This window comes from Scyliorhinus torazame, unplaced genomic scaffold, assembly GCF_047496885.1.
Source record: "Scyliorhinus torazame isolate Kashiwa2021f unplaced genomic scaffold, sScyTor2.1 scaffold_223, whole genome shotgun sequence".
Classification (NCBI taxonomy): domain Eukaryota; kingdom Metazoa; phylum Chordata; class Chondrichthyes; order Carcharhiniformes; family Scyliorhinidae; genus Scyliorhinus; species Scyliorhinus torazame.
This window is the reverse complement of record NW_027307950.1, coordinates 13,865-34,397: the sequence shown is the minus strand read 5'-3', so window position 1 is coordinate 34,397 and position 20,533 is coordinate 13,865. Positions and strand designations below refer to the sequence as shown.

General features: G+C 43.7%; 1 protein-coding gene across 4 annotated transcripts in view; it reads right to left on the bottom strand.

The window, feature by feature from the left end:
• The window catches only part of LOC140405782 (F-box only protein 24-like), a 293,160-nt gene extending 273,689 nt beyond the window's left edge, over window positions 1–19,471 (bottom strand). For 3 of the 4 annotated variants that reach the window (XM_072494211.1, XM_072494212.1, XM_072494215.1), the window contains exon 1: window positions 19,355–19,471. In XM_072494211.1, the coding sequence (XP_072350312.1) occupies window positions 19,355–19,459 (105 nt within the window). In that variant the 5' untranslated portion in view covers window positions 19,460–19,471. The remainder of the gene's footprint in view (window positions 1–19,354) is intronic. The other variant, XM_072494213.1, reaches the window with a different exon arrangement.
• Window positions 19,472–20,533: the final 1,062 nt, after the last annotated feature.

Below are 20,533 nucleotides of genomic sequence, written 5' to 3'. Positions count from 1 at the left end.
GGGTGCAGTGCTCCAACTGTGAGATGTGGGAGAACTGTGACGTTTCCAGCGTTCCGGTCGACTATGTCTGCAGCAAGTGTAACCAATGGCAGCTCCTCACAGACCGCGTGGTTCAGTTGGAGCAGCAGTTGGTTGCACTTAGGAGCATGCAGGTGGCAGAAAGCGTCATAGATAGGGGTTATAGAGACGTGGTCATGCCCAAGGTGCAGAAAGACAGATGGGTGACCACTAGAAGGGGCAGGCAGTCAGTGCAGGAACCCCTGTGGCTGTCCCCCTCTGTAACAGGTATACCGTTTTGGATACTGTTGGTGGGGAATAGCCTATCAGGGGAAAACAACAGCAGTCAGAACAGTGGCATTACAACTGGCTCTGTTGTACAGCAGGGGAGGAAAAAGTGCAGGAGAGTGACAGTTATAGGGGACTCTATAGTCAGGGGCACAGATAGGCGCTTCTGTGGACGTGAAAGAGGCTCCAGGATGGTATGTTGCCTCCCTGGTGCCAGGGTCCAGGATGTCATTGAACCTGAGTAGATCGCAATCACACATTTACCCAGAGTAGATCACAATCACATATTCACCCAGAGTAGATCGCAATCACACATTCACCCAGAGTAGATCACAATCACACATTCACCCAGAGTAGATCACAATCGCACATTCACACAGAGTAGATCACAATCACGCGGTCACCCAGAGTAGATCACAATCCACAGTCAACCAGAGTAGATCGCAATCAAACATTCATCCAGAGTAGATCACAATCACACATCCACACAGAGTAGATCACAATCACACATTCACGCAGAGTAGATCACAATCACACATTCACCCAGAGTATATCACAATTGCACATTCACCCAGAGTAGATCACAATCACATATTCACCCATAGTAGATCACAATCACACATTCACCAGAGTAGATCACAATATCACACTTGTCCAGAGTAGATCACCATCACACATTCACATAGTAGATCACAATCACACATTCACCCAGAGTATATCACAATCACGCATTCACCCAGAGTAGATCACAATCTCACATTCACCCAGAGTAGATCACAATCACACATTCACCCAGAGTAGATCACAATCACACATCCACACAGAGTATATCACAATCTCACACTTGTCCAGAATAGATCACAATCACACATTCACGCAGTAGATCACAATCACACGTTCACGCAGTAGATCACAATCACATGTCCGCCCAGAGTAGATCACAATCTCACACTTACCCAGAGTAGATCACAATCACACATTCACACAGAGTAGATCACACTCACATATTCACCCAGAGTAGATCACAATCACACGTTCACCCAGAGTAGATCACCATCACATATCCACCCAGAGTAGATCACAATCACACATTCATCCAGAGTAGATCACAATCACACATTCATCCAGAGTGGATAACAATCACGCATCCACACAGAGTAGATCACAATCACACATTCACCCAGAGTAGATCACAATCACACACCCACCCAGAGTAGATCACAATCACACATTGTCCCGGAGTAGATCACAATCCCACATTCACCCAGAGTAGATCACAATCACACATCCACCCAGAGTAGATCACAATCACACATTGTCCCAGAGTATATCACAATCACACATTCACCCAGAGTAGATCACAATCACACATTGCCCCGGAGTAGATCATAATCACGCATTCACCCAGAGTAGATCATAATCATGCATTCACCCAGAATAGATCGCACTCACACATTCATCCAGAGTAGATCACAATCACACATTCACCCAGAGTAGATCACAATCACGCATTCGCCCAGAGTAGATCACAAATTCATTTAGAGTAGATCACAATCACACATTCACCCAGAGTATATCACAATCACACATCCACACAGAGTATATCACAATCTCACACTTGTCCAGAATAGATCACAATCACACATTCACGCAGTAGATCACAATCACACGTTCACGCAGTAGATCACAATCACACGTCCGCCCAGAGTAGATCACAATCTCACACTTACCCGGAGTAGATCACAATCACACATTCACGCAGAGTAGATCACACTCACATATTCACCCAGAGTAGATCACAATCACACGTTCACCCAGAGTAGATCACGATCACATAGTCACTCCGAGTAGATCACAATCACACATTCATCCAGAGTAGATCACAATCACACATTCACGCAGAGTAGATCACACTCACATATTCAGCCAGAGTAGATCACAATCACGCATCCACACAGAGTAGATCACAATCACACATTCATCCAGAGTAGATCACAATCACACATTCATCCAGAGTGGATAACAATCACGCATCCACACAGAGTAGATCACAATCACACATTCACCCAGAGTAGATCACAATCACACATTCACCCAGAGTACATCACAATCACACATTCACCCAGAGTAGATCACAATCACACATCCACCCAGAATAGATCACACTCACACATTCATCCAGAGTAGATCACAATCACACATTCACCCAGAATAGATCACAATCACGCATTCGCCCAGAGTAGATCACAAATTCATTTAGAGTAGATCACAATCACACATTCACCCAGAGTAGATCACAATCACACATTCACACAGAGTAGATCACAATCACACGTTCACACAGTAGATCACAATCACACGTCCGCCCAGAGTAGATCACAATCTCACACTTACCCAGAGTAGATCGCAATCACACATTCACGCAGAGTAGATCACACTCACATATTCACCCAGAGTAGATCACAATCTCACACTTACACAGGGTAGATCTCAATCACACATCCACACAGAGTAGATCACAATCACACATTCATCCAGAGTAGTTCACAATCACACATTCATCCAGAGTAGATCACAATCACACATTCGTCCAGAGTAGATCACAATCACACATTCACCCATAGTAGATCACAATCACACATTCATCCAGAGTATATCACAATCACATGGTCGCCCAGAGTAGATCACAATCACAGAGTCGCCCAGAGTAGATCACAATCACACAGTCGCCCAGAGTAGATCACAATCACACATTCACTCCGAGTAGACCACAATCACACATTCATCCAGAGTAGATCACAATCACGGAGTCACTCAGAGTAGATCACAATCACAGAGTCACTCAGAGTAGATCACAATCACAGAGTCACTCAGAGTAGATCACAATCACACATTGTCCCAGAGTAGATCACACTCACATATTCACCCAGAGTAGATCACAATCACACGTTCGCCCATAGTAGATCTCAATCACATATTCACCCAGAGTAAATCACAATCGCACATTGTCCCGGAGTAGATCACACTCGCATATTCACCCAGAGTAGATCACAATCACACATTCACCCCGAGTATATCACAATCACACATTCACCCAGAGTAGATCACAATCTCACATTGTCCCATAGTAGATCACAATCACACATTCACCCAGAGTAGATCACAATCTCACATTGTCCCAGAGTAGATCACAATCACACATTCACACAGAGTAGATCACAATCACACATTGTCCCGGAGTAGATCACACTCGCATATTCACCCATAGTAGATCACAATCACACATTCACCCAGAGTAGATCACAATCACACATTCACCCAGAGTATATCACAATCACACATTCACCCAGAGTAGATCACAATCACGCATTCGCCCAGAGTAGATCATAATCTCACATTGTCCCGGAGTAGATCACAATCACAGAGTCACCCAGAGTAGATCACAATCTCACATTGTCCCAGAGTAGATCACAATCACACGTTCACCCAGAGTAGATCATAATCACACATTCACACATAGTAGATCACAATCACACATTCACCCAGAGTAGATCACAATCACGCATGTATCCATAGTAGATCACAATCTCACATTGTCCCGGAGTAGATCGCAATCACATATTCACCCAGAGTAGATCACAATTGCACATTCACACTGAGTAGATCACAATCACGCATTCACCCAGAGTAGATCACAATCACACATGTATCCAGAGTAGATCACAATCACATAGTCACCCAGAGTAGGTCGCATTCACAGTTACCCAGAGCAGATCACATGCACACATTCACCCAGAGTAGATCACAATCACATAGTCACACAGAGTAGATCACAATCACACATTCACCCAGAGTAGATCACAATCACACATTCGCCCAGAGTAGATCACAATCACACATTCACCCAGAGTAGATCACAATCACACATTCACCAAGAGTGGATCACAAATTCACCAAGAGTAGATCACAATCACCCAGAGTAGATCACAATCACACATTCACTCAGAGTAGATCACAATCTCACATTCACCCAGAGTAGATCACAATCACACATTCACCCAGAGTAGATCACAATCACACATTCACCCAGAGTAGATCGCAATCACACATTCACCAAGAGTAGATCACAATCACACATTCACCCAGAGTAGATCACAATCACACAGTCAAAGAACAAGAACAAAGAACAAAGAAATGTACAGCACAGGAACAGGCCCTTCGGCCCTCCAAGCCCGTGCCAACCATGCTGCCCGACTAAACTACAATCTTCTACACTCCCTGGGTCTGTATCCCTCTATTCCCATCCTATTCTTGTATTTGTCAAGATGCCCCTTAAATGTCACTATCGTCCCTGCTTCCACCACCTCCTCCGGCAGCGAGTTCCAGGCACCCACTACCCTCTGCATAAAAAACTTGCCTCGTACATCTACTCTAAACCTTGCCCCTCTCACCTTAAACCTATGCCCCCTAGTAATTGACCCCTCTACCCTGGGGAAAAGCCTCTGACTATCCACTCTGTCTATGCCCCTCATAATTTTGTATACCTCTATCAGGTCGCCCCTCAACCTCCTTCGTTCCAGTGAGAACAAACCGAGTTTATTCAACCGCTCCTCATAGCTAATGCCCTCCATACCAGGCAACATTCTGGTAAATCTCTTCTGCACCCTCTCTAAAGCCTCCACATCCTTCTGGTAGTGTGGCGACCAGAATTGAACACTATACTCCAAGTGTGGCCTAACTAAGGTTCTATACAGCTGCGACATGACTTGCCAATTCTTATACTCAATGCCCCGGCCAATGAAGGCAAGCATGCCGTATGCCTTCTTGACTACCTTCTCCACCTGTGTTGCCCCTTTCAGTGACCTGTGGACCTGTACACCTAGATCTCTCTGACTTTCAATACTCTTGAGGGTTCTACCATTCACTGTATATTCCCTACCTGCATTAGACCTTCCAAAATGCATTACCTCACATTTGTCCGGATTAAACTCCATCTGCCATCTCTCCGCCCAAGTCTCCAAACAATCTATATCCTGCTGTATCCTCTGACAGTCCTCATCGCTATCCGCAATTCCACTAACCTTTGTGTCGTCAGTAAACTTACTAATCAGACCAGTTACATTTCCCTCCAAATCATTTATATATACTACAAACAGCAAAGGTCCCAGCACTGATCCCTGCGGAACACCACTGGTCACAGCCCTCCAATTAGAAAAGCATCCTTCCATTGCTACTCTCTGCCTTCTATGACCTAGCCAGTTCTGTATCCACCTTGCCAGCTCACCCCTGATCCCGTGTGACTTCACCTTTTGTACTAGTCTACCATGAGGGACCTTGTCAAAGGCCTTACTGAAGTCCATATAGACAATATCCACTGCCCTACCTGCATCAATCATCTTTGTGACCTCCTCGAAAAACTCTATCAAGTTAGTGAGACACCTCCCCTTCACAAAACCATGCTGCCTCTCACTAATACGTCCATTTGCTTCCAAATGGGAGTAGATCCTGTCTCGAAGAAGTCTCTCCAGTAATTTCCCTACCACTGAAGTAAGGCTCACCGGCCTGTAGTTCCCGGGATTATCCTTGCTACCCTTCTTAAACAGAGGAACAACATTGGCTATTCTCCAGTCCTCCGGGACATCACCTGAAGACAGTGAGGATCCAAAGATTTCTGTCAAGGCCTCAGCAATTTCCTCTCCAGCCTCCTTCAGTATTCTGGGGTAGATCCCATCAGGCCCTGGGGACTTAATCTACCTTAATATTTTTTAAGACGCCCAACACCTCGTCTTTTGGATCTCAAGGTGACCCAGGCTATCTACACACCCTTCTCCAGACTCAACATCTACCAATTCCTTCTCTTTGGTGAATACTGATGCAAAGTATTCATTTAGTACCTCGCCCATTTCCTCTGGCTCCACACATAGGTTCCCTTGCCTATCCTTCAGTGGGCCAACCCTTTCCCTGGCTACCCTCTTGCTTTTTATGTACGTGTAAAAAGCCTTGGGATTTTCCTTAACCCTATTTGCCAATGACTTTTCGTGACCCCTTCTAGCCCTCCTGACTCCTTGCTTAAGTTCCTTCCTACTTTCCTTATATTCCACACAGGCTTCGTCTGTTCCCAGCCTTTTAGCCCTGACAAATGCCTCCTTTTTCTTTTTGACGAGGCCTACAATATCTCTTGTTATCCAAGGTTCCCGAAAATTGCAGTATTTATCCTTCTTCCTCACAGGAACATGCCGGTCCTGAACTCCTTTCAACTGACACTTGAAAGCCGCCCACATGTCAGATGTTGATTTGCCAGCAAACATCCACCCCCAATCTAGGTTCTTCAGTTCCCGCCTAATATTGTTATAATTAGCCTTCCCCCAATTTAGCACATTCACCCGAGGACCACTCTTATCCTTGTCCACCAGCACTTTAAAACTTACTGAATTGTGGTCACTGTTCCCGAAATGCTCCCCTACTGAAACTTCTACCACCTGGCCGGGCTCATTCCCCAATACCAGGTCCAGTACCGCCCCTTCCCTAGTTGGACTGTCTACATATTGTTTTAAGAAGCCCTCCTGGATGCTCCTTACAAACTCTGCCCCGTCTAACCCCCTGGCACTAAGTGAGTCCTAGTCAATATTGGGGAAGTTGAAGTCTCCCATCACAACAACCCAGTTGTTTTTACTCTTTTCCAAAATCTGTCTACCTATCTGCTCCTCTATCTCCCGCTGGCTGTTGGGAGGCCTGTAGTAAACCCCCAACATTGTGACTGCACCCTTCTTATTCCTGATCTCTACCCATACAGTTTTACTGAATCTGAGGTGTCCTCCCGTAGTATAGCTGTGATATCCTCCCTAACCAGTAGCGCAACTCCGCCACCCCTTTTACATCCCCCTCTATCCCGCCTGAAACATCTAAATCCTGGAACGTTTAGCTGCCAATCCTGCCCTTCCCTCAACCAGGTCTCTGTAATGGCAACAACATCATAGTTCCAAGTACTAATCCAAGCTCTAAGTTCATCTGCCTTACCCGTAATACTTCTTGCATTAAAACATATGCACTTCAGGCCACCAGACCCGCTGTTTTCAGCAACTTCTCCCTGTCTGCTCTGCCTCAGAGCCACACTGTCCCTATTCCCGAGTTCTCCCTCAATGCTCTCACCTTCTGACCTATTGCTCCCGTGCCCACCCCCCTGCCATACTAGTTTAAACCCTCCCGTGTGACACCAGCAAACCTCGCGGCCAGGATATTTATGCCTCTCCAGTTTAGGATGCAACACGTCCTTCTTATATTGGTCACCCCTGCCCCGGATGAGCTCCCAGTGGTCCAGATAACGGAAACCCTCCCTCCTACACCAGCTGTTTAGCCACGTGTTTAGCTGCTCTGTCTTCCTATTTCTAGCCTCACTGGCACGTGGCACAGGGAGTAATCCCGAGATTACAACCCTCGAGGTCCTGTCTTTTAACTTTCTGCCTAGCTCCCTGAACTCCTGCTACAGGACCTCATGCCCCTTCCTGCCTATGTCGTTAGTACCAATATGTACAACGACCTCTGCCTGTTTGCCCTCCCCCTTCAGGATGCCCTCTACCCGTTGGGAGACATCCTGGACCCTAGCACCAGGGAGGCAACATACCATCCTGGAGTCTCTTTCACGTCCACAGAAGTGCCTATCTGTGCCCCTGACGATAGAGTCCCCTATTACTATTGCTCTTCTGCGCTTTGACCCTCCCTTCTGAACATCAGAGCCAGCCGTGGTGCCACTGCTCTGGCTGCTGCTGTTTTCCCCTGATAGGCTATCCCCCCCGACAGTATCCAAAGGGGTATGCCTGTTCGAGAGGGGGACAACCACAGGGGATTCCTGCACTGACTGCCTGCCCTTTCTGGTGGTCACCCATTTCTCTGCCTGCACCTTGGGTGTGACCACATTTACATAACTGCGATCTATGACGCTTTCCGCCACCTGCATGCTCCTAAGTGCATCCAATTGCTGCTCCAACCGAACCATGCGGTCTGTGAGGAGCTCCAGTTGGGTGCACTTTCTGCAGATGAAACCATCCGGGACGCTGGAAGCCTCCCGGACCTGCCACATCTCACAGTCAGAGCACTGTCAGAGCACCCAGAGTAGATCGCAATCTCACATTTATCCAGAGTAGATCACAATCACACAGTCACCCAGAGTAGATCACAATCACACAGTCACCCAGAGTAGATCACAATCACCCAGTCACCCAGAGTAGATCACAACCACACAGTCTCCCAGAGTAGATCACAATCACACAGTCACCCAGAGTAGATCACAATCACCCAGTCACCCAGAGTAGATCACAATCACACAGTCTCCCAGAGTAGATCGCAATCACACAGTCTCCCAGAGTAGATCACAATCACACATTTATCCATAGTAGATCACAATTACACGTTCACTTGTAGTAGATCGCAATCACCCAGTCTCCCAGATTAGATCACAATCACACATTTATCCAGAGTAGATCACAATCACACAGTCACTCGGAGTAGATCACAATCACACATTCGTCCAGAGTAGATCACAATTTTGAATTTTCCAGAGATCACAATCACACATTCGTCCAGAGTAGATCACAATCATACATTCGTCCAGAGCAGATCACAATCCCAGTCACCCACAGTAGATCACAATCACACATTCACCCAGAGCAGATCACAATCCCACAGTCACCCAGAGTAGATCACAATCCCACAGTCACCCAGAGTAGATCACAATCCCACAGTCACCCAGAGTAGATCACAATCACACATTCACCCAGAGCAGATCACAATCACACATTCACCCAGAGCGGATCACAATCCCACAGTCACCCAGAGTAGATCACAATCCCACAGTCACCCAGAGTAGATCACAGTCACACATTCACCCAGAGCAGATCACAATCACACATTCACCCAGAGCAGATCACAATCCCACAGTCACCCAGAGTAGATCACAATCCCACAGTCACCCAGAGTAGATCACAATCACACATTCACCCAGAGCAGATCACAATCACTGTTAAGTAATGGGTTAAGAGACATTGCAATTAGTTGTCTCATTTATGTTAAGTATCCACTAATTGACACTGATATGTAAAGGGGCCTCAGGTGGCCTCTGTCAGGTGATGTATAGTCAGAGTTTTGTGCAAAGGCTGTTGGAAGGAAATAAATGTTTGTTTGTGAAAAAGGAACAGAACTTTAGACTCTTCATATCACAGCAACTAAAACGGTTAACAATTGGTAGCAGAGGATGGTTGCTGTGTAAATGTGAAGGGTTGAAAGATACAACTTTTCCAGATCAAACCAAGGAGTGAGTGAGAAAAGAAAAAAAAAAAGGGATATATGGCTGAACCCAGGATAAAGGTGGCTGGATATGACTATCCTCCCTTATATTCTGAAAGAGAATCGGACGACCAATGGAGAAGTGCAGTAGTTATATGGACTAAGGTAACTGCTTTGGGAAAGAGAAAACAAGGTATGGCATTGGCTCTTTCTCTACCATATGGGAGTAAAATCCGAAACAAAGTGCTTTCTGAGCTGGAATTGGAAGAGTTAGACTCAGAAGAAGGTCTGGAGACTTTATTACATTATATGGATAAGATTTATAAGAAAGATGACTTGTTAAGTGCGTATGAAGCATGGTCGGATTTTGATAAGTTCCGGAAAATGGAGGGTATCTCCATGGAAGACTATGTAATGGAATTTGGCAGATTATATAAAAGGCTGCAAGAACACAATCTGGAATTTCCAGTCTGTGTTGGCCTTTAAATTACTTGACTGTGCTAGAGTGAGCAACATGGATAGGCTCCTGGTTTTGACAGTTCAGTTTACTGATAAGGATACCTTATTCGAACAGATGACAAAAGCTTTACAAATGTTTCCAGGGAAACATTCGATTCCGATGGCTCTGATGACCCAAATAGGTCAGCATGCAATAAGGCAGAAGATGGAAGATACACTACTAACAGGATGGCGAAATCGTATGGCTACGAACAGGGCTCAAGACTATAGAAGGAGAACGAGACAAGGAAATTATGAAGACAGAAACCCAGTTAGAACCTACAATAGGAAGATGAACCCCAGAAATGCACGGGGCATGATAAATCGATGTTATCGATGTGACTCTCAATACCATTATGCTTTCAACTGTCCAACTCGTTATGATAGAGTGTTTGAAGCGACACATGACACGGAAGAGTCAGAAGAGGAAAAGGATAGCGACCAGAAAGAAGGCATTGTCCTATTGACAAGCAGTTTTACGCCGGTAATGAGGGTGTTGGTTGCAGAATCCTTCAACTGTGCTGTATTGGACAGTGGCTGCACATTTACTGTGTGTGGAATTGACTGGTTAAAATGTTACCTGGACTCTTTGAATGCTGAAAATCGTAACAAGGTTAAGGAATTTGAAAGTTCCACAAGTTTCAGGTTTGGGGATGATAATACTCTGAAGTCGCTGAAAAGAGTGGTGATCCCTTGCAATATTGCCGGAGTGAATCATTTCATTAGCACGGATGTTGTACCTTTGCTTCTGAGCAGACCGTCGATGAAGAAAGCTCACATGAAACTGGATATGGAACAGGATAAGGCAACAGTTTTTGGAAAGACGGTGGACTTACAATTTACACAGTCGGGACACTATTGTATTCCATTACTGACAAATAATATTTCAAGTAGAGTGGTTAAGGATGTGTTAATGGCAGTTGAAAATGGGACTTCAGCTGATAAAAAAGCTTGTGGTATTAAAACTGCATAGGCAATTTGCACATCCGTCTCCTCGGAGGCTGAAACATTTATTAAAGGATGCAGGGGTAAGGGATGATGACTATACTAAACTGATAGAACAGGTTAGTGACCGCTGTGAAGTTTGTCGGAAGTACAGCAGGACACCAGCACGACCGATAGTAACCCTACCTTTGGCCAGGGATTTTAACGACATTGTGGCCATGGACTTTAAGATCTGGGATAAAGCAAATAATATATTTATTTTGCATTTTGTAGATTTAGCAACCAGATTTAGTCAATCAACGATTGTACGAAGTAAAGAAAAGAGAGTAATTCTGGATCAAATCGTGGAAAAATGGATAGGGACAGGAATGGGTCCACCGGCAAAATTCCTTACGGACAATGGGGGAGAATTTGCTAATGATGAGTTTCGGGAAATGTGTGAAAACATGAATATCAGAGTAATGAATACGGCTGCAGAAAGCCCATTTAGTAATGGTGTCTGTGAAATAAATCATGTTGTCATCGATGACATGCTTCAGAAAATGTTGGCAGATCGACCGAATTGCAGGCTAAATTCAGCTTTAGCATGGGCAGTACATGCAAAGAATTCATTACAGATGGTTGGGGGCTATAGTCCTTATCAATTAGTGTTTGGTAGAAATCCTAAAATTCCGTCCATTTTGGATGACCAGCCCCCAGCTTGAGAGGGGACTACAATTAGCTCTGGTTTTGCTGAATATTTAAATGCATCACATAGCAGTAGAAAAGCTTTTTTGGAAGCAGAAGTCTCTGAAAGAATTCGCAGAGCTTTAAGACATAACGTACGGCCATCAGATGCCGTTTTTCAGCAAGGAGGCATGGTATAATATAAGAGAGACATTTCTAATGAATGGAAAGGCCCAGGGAAGATCATAGGCATAGATGGCAAAACAATTATTTTGCAACATGGTAATCAAACTGTTAGGGTCCATTCATCAAGGATAATGGGTACAGATTACAAATGTTCAAATTTAGACAGAGCAGACAGACATGACGAGGAACCAGAGTCATCTGGTACGCATGTGTTACAGAACTATGAGGACCAATTAACTGATATAGACAGGGTTTCTGTGGAGGAACACAACACTTCTGATGAATTAGAACAGGTCATTTTTCCGAAAGGGCAACTGCCAAAAGTTGGTACAAAAGTGACAGACTTGCCTGAAGGGTCTAGTCAATGGAAGGATGCAACTGTTATTAGTAGAGCAGGGAAGGCTACTGGAAAGTATAAACATTGGTTGAATGTACAGCATTCAGAGGAGGGAGTCAAGACCATGGATTGGGAACACAAAGTTCAAAAATGGACGGCAGAGAAACGCAGTGCCAGTTCAGATAGTACATCGGATAGTGAACAGCTCCGCAGGAAAAGGTCGAGAACTATTGAAAGGACATCCCACAGCAGAAGGGAAAGATCAAGCAGTAGCAGTACAGAACGAGATACCAGGCGGGAAAGGGGACGTAGTTTATCAAGATCTCGGAACATGAGTAAGACTACGAATACTATTCGGAGTAGAAGCCCACATGTACATGAGATTTTGGAGGCTTCCAATAAATTAGATGAAAAAATTATCAAATAAGCTAAACAGCAAGAATTGCATAGTTGGAGTGAATTTGGGGTATACATGGAAGTACCGGATAGGGGACAAAGAGTTCTATCCCACAGGTGGATTTGCACGGAAAAGGTTCTTCCGGATGGAACTTATAAGGCAAAGGCCAGGCTTGTGGCAAGGGAATTTGAAGAAAACTTAGAAGATCAGGATTTAAGGGTAGATTCACCTACAGCAGGAAAGGTTATTTTAAAGATCTTCTTGGCTCTATTAGCCACAAAGGCATGGGAATGCAAATCTATAGATATAAAAGCTGCCTTTTTGCAGGGGCATCAGCTCCAGAGAGACATTTTTCTCCGTCCTCCCAAAGAAGCAGCTAACACAGAAGGGGTACTCTGGAAGTTGAACAAACGTGTATATGGATTAAATGATGCATCTAGAGTCTGGTATTTTTCGGTAAGGTCAGTTTTGTTAAAGTTAGGCTGTTGCCAGTTGAAAGCAGATCCTGCAATGTTTTACTGGCACTGTAAAGGAAATCTTTCTGGCATCTTTATGATGCATGTCGATGATTTTTTGTGGGGTGGGACTGGTGATTTTGAAGCTATTGTAATCTCTGGTTTGAGGAAAGAATTCAGGGTTGGAAGTCAGGCTTCCGGTGCATTTAAATATATTGGACTGGAAATTGGACAGACTAAGTTAGGGGCAACTTTACGTCAGCAATCTTATTTGGAAAGCATCAGCCCAATAGCAATTAGTCGTGGCCGAGTTTCACAAAAAGACGCAATGGTTTCAAAGATAGAAAAAGAGCAACTGCGAAGTGTAATTGGGCAACTGGTCTGGTTAGGTAGACAGACTAGACCGGACGTGAGTTTTGATGTCTTAGAGTTGAGTACAAAAATGAATGATCCCAAAGTTGAAGACATAATAAGAGCAAATAAAGCGTTGGCCAAACTAAAAATGCAGGAGTGTGTTTTGAAGTTCCCGGTTTTAGGTGACCTTAAGCACTTGAAACTCAGTTTATAGTGATGCGTCCTACGCAAATTTATGTGATGGGGTTTCAAGCGCAGGAGGTTTTATAATTTTCCTTTTGGGGAACAATGGTAAATGTTGCCCGCTTGTATGGGAAACAAAGAAATTAAGGAGAGTGGTAAAAAGCACTTTTGCTGCTGAGACGTTAAGCCTTGTAGAGGAAGTGAATGTGGCCTTTTATATAAGTATGATATTGACAGAAATTTTGGGATTAGGGGATTTGGGTAATGTACCTATTGACTGTCACATTGACAATAAATCCCAGTGGGAAAATGTGCACTCTACAAAAAGTGTCAATGAAAAGAGGTTACGGATAGACATCGCAAGTTTGAAGCAGATGTTGGACAGAGGGGAAATAACAAAAATTAAATGGGTCTATAGGAGCTATCAACTGTCAGACTGTTTTACGAAAAGAGGGGCGAGTTCACAGAAACTTTTGGATATTGTTAATGAAGGCCGCTTGTTTCTGTGACTGTTTTTTTTTCTTTCGCGTCCAAACAAAAAAAAAGAAAAGGGGGGGACATCATGTGTGTGTTTTTTTGAGTGTCTTGAAATTTTGTTTTCACCTAATTATTTTTTTTCTCCAAGGAAGGGGAGACTGTTAAGTAATGGGTTAAGAGGCATTGCAATTAGTTGTCTCATTTATGTTAAGTATCCATTAATTGACACTGATATGTAAAGGGGCTTCAGGTGGCCTCAGTCAGGTGGTGTGTTGTTAAGAGTTTTGTGCAGAGGCTGTGGAAGTGAAATAAATGGTGTTTGGTGAAAAGGAACAAGAACTTTAGACTCTTCATTTCACAGCAACTAAAACGTCGAACACCGGATAAGGCAACAGTTTTTGGAAAGACGGTGGACTTACAATTTACACAGTCGGGACACTATTGTATTCCATTACTGACAAATAATTTTTCAAGTAGAGTGGTTAAGGATGTGTTAATGGCAGTTGAAAATGGGACTTCAGCTGATAAAAAACCTTGTGGTATTAAAACTGCATAGGCAATTTGCACATCCGTCTCCTCGGAGGCTGAAAAATTTATTAAAGGATGCAGGGGTAAGGGATGACGACTATACTAAACTGATAGAACAGGTTAGTGACCGCTGTGAAGTTTGTAGGAAGTACAGCAGGACACCAGCATGACCGATAGTAACCCTACCTTTGGCCAGGGATTTTAACGACATTGTGGCCATGGACCTTAAGATCTGGGATAAAGCAAATAATATCTTTATTTTGCATTTTGTAGATTTAGCAACCAGATTTAGTCAATCAACGATTGTACGAAGTAAAGAAAAGAGAGTAATTCTGGATCAAATCGTGGAAAAATGGATAGGGACAGGAATGGGTCCACCGGCAAAATTCCTTACGGACAATGGGGGAGAATTTGCTAATGATGAGTTTAGGGAAATGTGTGAAAACATGGATATCAGAGTTATGAATATGGCTGCAGAAAGCCCATTTAGTAATGGTGTCTGTGAAATAAATCATGCTGTCATCGATGACATGCTTCGGAAAATTTTGACAGATCGACCAAATTGCAGGCTAAATTCAACTTTAGCATGGGCAGTACATGCAAAGAATTCATTGCAGATGGTTGGGGGCTATAGTCCTTATCAATTAGTGTTTGGTAGAAATCCTAAAATTCCGTCCATTTTGAATGACCAGCCTCCAGCTTGAGAGGGGACTACAATTAGCTCTGGTTTTGCTGAACATTTAAATGCATTACATAGCAGTAGAATAGCTTTTTTGGAAGCAGAAGTCTCTGAAAGAATTTGCAGAGCTTTAAGACATAACGTACGGCCACCAGATGCCGTTTTTCAGCAAGGAGGCATGGTATACTATAAGAGAGACAATTCTAATGAATGGAAAGGCCCAGGGAAGATCATAGGCATAGATGGCAAAACAATTATTTTGCAACATGGTAATCAAACTGTTAGGGTCCATTCATCAAGGATAATGGGTACAGATTACAAATGTTCAAATTTAGACAGAGCAGACAGACATGACGAGGAACCAGAGTCATCTGGTATGCATGTGTTACAGAACTATGAGGACAAATTAACTGATATAGACAGGGTTTCTGTGGAGGAACAACACTTCTGATGAATTAGAACAGGCCATTTTTCCAAAAGGACAACTGCCAAAAGTTGGTACAAAAGTGACATACTTGCCTGAAGGGTCTAGTCAATGGAAGGATGCAACTGTTATTAGTAGAGCAGGGAAGGCCACTGGAAAGTATAAACATTGGTTGAATGTACAGCATTCAGGGGAAGGAGTCAAGACAATGGATTGGGAACACAAAGTTCAAAAATGGAGGGCACAGAAACGCAGTGCCAGTTCAGATAGCACATCGGATAGCGAACAGGTCCGCAGGAAAATGTCGAGAACTATTGAAAGGACATCCCACAGCAGAAGGGAAAGATCAAGCAGTAGCAGTACAGAACAAGATACCAGGCGGGAGAGGGGACGTAGTTTATCAAGATCTCGGAACATGAGTAAGACTACGAATACTAATAGGAGTAGAAGCCCACATGAACGTAAGATTTTGGTGGCTTCCAATAAATTAGATGAAAAAGTTATCAAAGAAGCTAAACAGCAAGAATTGCATAGTTGGAGTGAATTTGGGGTATACACGGAAGTACCGGATAGGGGACAAAGAGCTCTATCCCACAGATGGATTTGCACGGAAAAGGTTCTTCCGGATGGAACTTATAAGGCAAAGGCCAGGCTTGTGGCAAGGGGATTTGAAGAAAACTTAGAAGATCAGGATTTAAGGGTAGATTCACCTCCAGCAGGAAAGGTTATTTTAAAGATCTTCTTGGCTCTATTAGCCACAAAGGCATGGGAACGCAAATCTATAGATATAAAATCTGCCTTTTTGCAGGGGCATCAGCTCCAGAGAGACATTTTTCTCCGTCCTCCTAAAGAAGCAGCTAACACAGAAGGGGTACTCTGGAAGGTGAACAAATGTGTATATGGATTAAATGATGCATCTAGAGTCTGGTATTTTTCGGTAAGGTCAGTTTTGTTAAAGTTAGGCTGTTGCCAGTTGAAAGCAGATCCTGCAATGTTTTACTGGCACTATAAAGGAAATCTTTCTGGCATTTTTATGATGCATGTCGATGATTTTTTGTGGGGTGGGACTAGTGATTTTGAAGGTATTGTAATCTCTGGTTTGAGGAAAGAATTCAGGGTTGGAAGTCAGGCTTCCGATGCATTTAAATATATTGGACTGGAAATTGGACAGACTAAGTTAGGGGCAACTTTACGTCAGCAATCCTATTTGGAAAGCATCAGCCCAATAGCAATTAGTCGTGGCCGAGATTCACAAAAAGACGCAATGGTTTCAAAGATAGAAAAAGAGCAACTGCGAAGTGTAATTGGGCAACTGAACTGGTTAGGTAGACAGACATCATGTGTGTGTTTTTGTGTTTCTTGAAGTACTTTTGAGTTTCTTGAAATTTTGTTTTCACCTAATAATTTTTTTCTCCAAGGAAGGGGAGACTGTTAAGTAATGGGTTAAGAGACATTGCAATTAGTTGTCTCATTTATATTAAGTATCCACTAATTGACACTGATATGTAAAGGGGCTTCAGGTGGCCTCTGTCGGGTGATGCATAGTGAGAGTTTTGTGCAAAGGCTGTTGGAAGGAAATAAATGTGTGTTTCTGAAAAAGGAAGAGTAGATCAGAATCTCACATTCACCCAGAGTAGATCACAATCACACATTCTCCCAGAGTAGATCAGAATCTCACATTCACCCAGAGTAGATCACAATCACACATTCTCCCAGAGTAGATCACAATCACATATTCACCCAGAGTAGATCACAATCACACAGTCACTCAGAGTAGATCACAATCACACATCCACCCAGAGTAGATCACAATCTCACATTCACCCAGAGTAGATCACAATCTCACATTCACCCAGAGTAGATCACAATCTCACATTCACCCAGAGTAGATCACAATCTCACATTCACCCAGAGCAGATCACAATCTCACATTCACCCAGAGTAGATCACAATCTCACATTCACCCAGAGTATATCACAATCTCACATTCACCCAGAGTAGATCACAATCACACATTCACCCAGAGTATATCACAATCACAAATTGTCCCGGAGTAGATCACAATCTCACATTCACCCAGAGTAGATCACAATCACACATTCACCCAGAGTAGATCACAATCACACATTGTCCCGGAGTAGATCACAATCACACATTCACTCAGAGTAGATCACAATCTCACATTCACCCAGAGTAGATCACAATCTCACATTCACCCAGAGTAGATCACAATCACACATTCACCCAGAGTAGATCACAATCTCACATTCACCCGGAGTGGATCACAATCTCACATTCACCCAGAGTAGATCACAATCTCACATCCACCCCGAGTAGATCACAATCTCACATTCACCCATAGTAGATCACAATCTCACACCCACCCAGAGTCGATCACAATCTCACATCCACCCAGAGTAGATCACAATCTCACATTCACCCAGAGTAGATCAAAATCTCACATTCACCCAGAGTAGATCACAATCACACATTCACCCAGAGTAGATCACAATCACACATTCACTCAGAGTAGATCACACTCGCACATTTATCCAGAGTAGATCACAATCACAGTCACTCTGAGTAGATCACAATCACACATTCACCCAGAGTAGATCACAATCACATATTCACCCAGAGTAGATCACAATCACACATTGTCCCGGAGTAGATCACACTCACATATTCACCCAGAGTAGATCACAATCTCACATTCACCCAGAGTAGATCACACTCGCACATTCACCCAGAGTAGATCACAATCACATATTCACCCAGAGTAGATCACAATCACACATTGTCCCGGAGTAGATCACACTCACATATTCACCCAGAGTAGATCACAATCACACATTCACTCAGAGTAGATCACACTCGCACATTTATCCAGGGTAGATCACAATCACAGTCACTCTGAGTAGATCACAATCACACATTCACCCAGAGTAGATCACAATCACACATTCACCCAGAGTAGATCACACTCACACATTCACTCAGAGTAGATCACAATCACACATTCACTCGGAGTAGATCACAATCACACATTCACCCAGAGTAGATCACACTCACACATTCACCCAGAGTAGATCACAACCACACAGTCACCCGGAGTAGATCACAATCACACATTCACCCAGAGTAGATCACAATCACACATTGTCCCGGAGTAGATCACAATCAAACATTCACACAGAGTAGATCACAATCACACATTCACCCAGAGTAGATCGCAATCACAGTCACTCAGAGTAGATCACAATCCCACAGTTGTCCAGAGTAGATCACAATCACACATTCACCCAGAGTAGATCACAATCACACAGTCACCCGGAGTAGATCACAATCCCACAGTTGTCCAGAGTAGATCACAATCACACATTGTCCCGGAGTAGATCACAATCACACATTCACCCAGAGTAGATCACATTAAAACATTCAGACAGGGTAGATCACAGTCACACAGTGTCCCAGAGTGGATCGCAGGACAGCCTCCCGGAGGAGGACACACACAGTAATTAATATTCAGAGGAACTGTCTCTAATGAAATCTGTATTATTATAACTGTATCTTACAAGGGCTTGGATGTTTGTGGATTTGTGAGTTCATCCATTGGATGAAGGTGCTGCATCCTCCTCCATGTACTACACCGGATACTCACTAACTCGGGAGGGATGGAGAGGATGGAGAACGGACCTGTTCGTTCCTTTTTGATGCCGGCTCCTCCACCGAGCTCACACTGTCCGTTCAGCCGACAGAACGACATCTTCCTCCGTTTCACCTGTTTTAGGTACAGAAAGAGTTGGTTTGGAATGTTGTACAGGCTAAACCAGGAAAGGCAGATACAGGCAGCAATTTTGCATCTTCGCCCAGAACCCACCGGTAGCTCCAATACTGGAGGGAAACCCCAATATTTTATTTGAATTTTGTAAAGACGGTGAGGAATTATGCCTCACTCCAGGACTGAATCGGGACACGATTTGTTAAAACAAACTTCATTACTAACACAAATATATTTAACGTCGCACGAAAAATAGAACATCAGAACATTACAGCGCAGTACCGGCCCTTCGGCCCTCGATGTTGCGCCGACCTGTGAAACCACTCTAAAGCCCATCTACATTTTTTGTTCTTAAGGGCAGCACGGTAGCATTGTGGATAGCGCAATTGCTTCACAGCTCCAGGGTCCCAGGTTCGATTCCGGCTTGGGTCACTGTCTGTGCAGAGTCTGCACGTCCTCCCCGTGTCTGCGTGGGTTTCCTCCGGGTGCTCCGGTTTCCTCCCACAGTCCAAAGATGTGCAGGTTTGGTGAATTGGCCATGATAAATTGCCCCTTAGTGTCCAAAATTGCCCTTACTGTTGGGTGGAGGTGTTGACCTTGGGTAGGGTGCTCTTTCCAAGAGCCGGTGCAGACTCAAAGGGCCGAATGGCCTCCTTCTGCACTGTAAATTCAATGATAATCTATGATTAATCTAGGACAAAGGTTCGGCACAACATCGTGGGCCGAAGGGCCTGTTCTGTGCTGTATTTGTCTATGTTCTATGTTCTACACTGTTCCCTTATCGCCCATATGTCTACCCAATAACCATTTGCTTACAATTACCCCTTGCTCAATGCAGTGGCACATAAATCTTTTTTTTTAAAATATATTTTATTCGAGTTTTTTGGCCAAACATAACAATACGTAGTGTTTCTTTTACACAACAATAAAGCAATATAAATAGCCGTGGCCAGTTTTAAACAAATAAATAAATAATATATATAAACAAAAACAAAAGAAAAACAAAACTAAATGGCAACTACCTTGTCCAAAATAAATACTCTCCAAAATTACAATCCA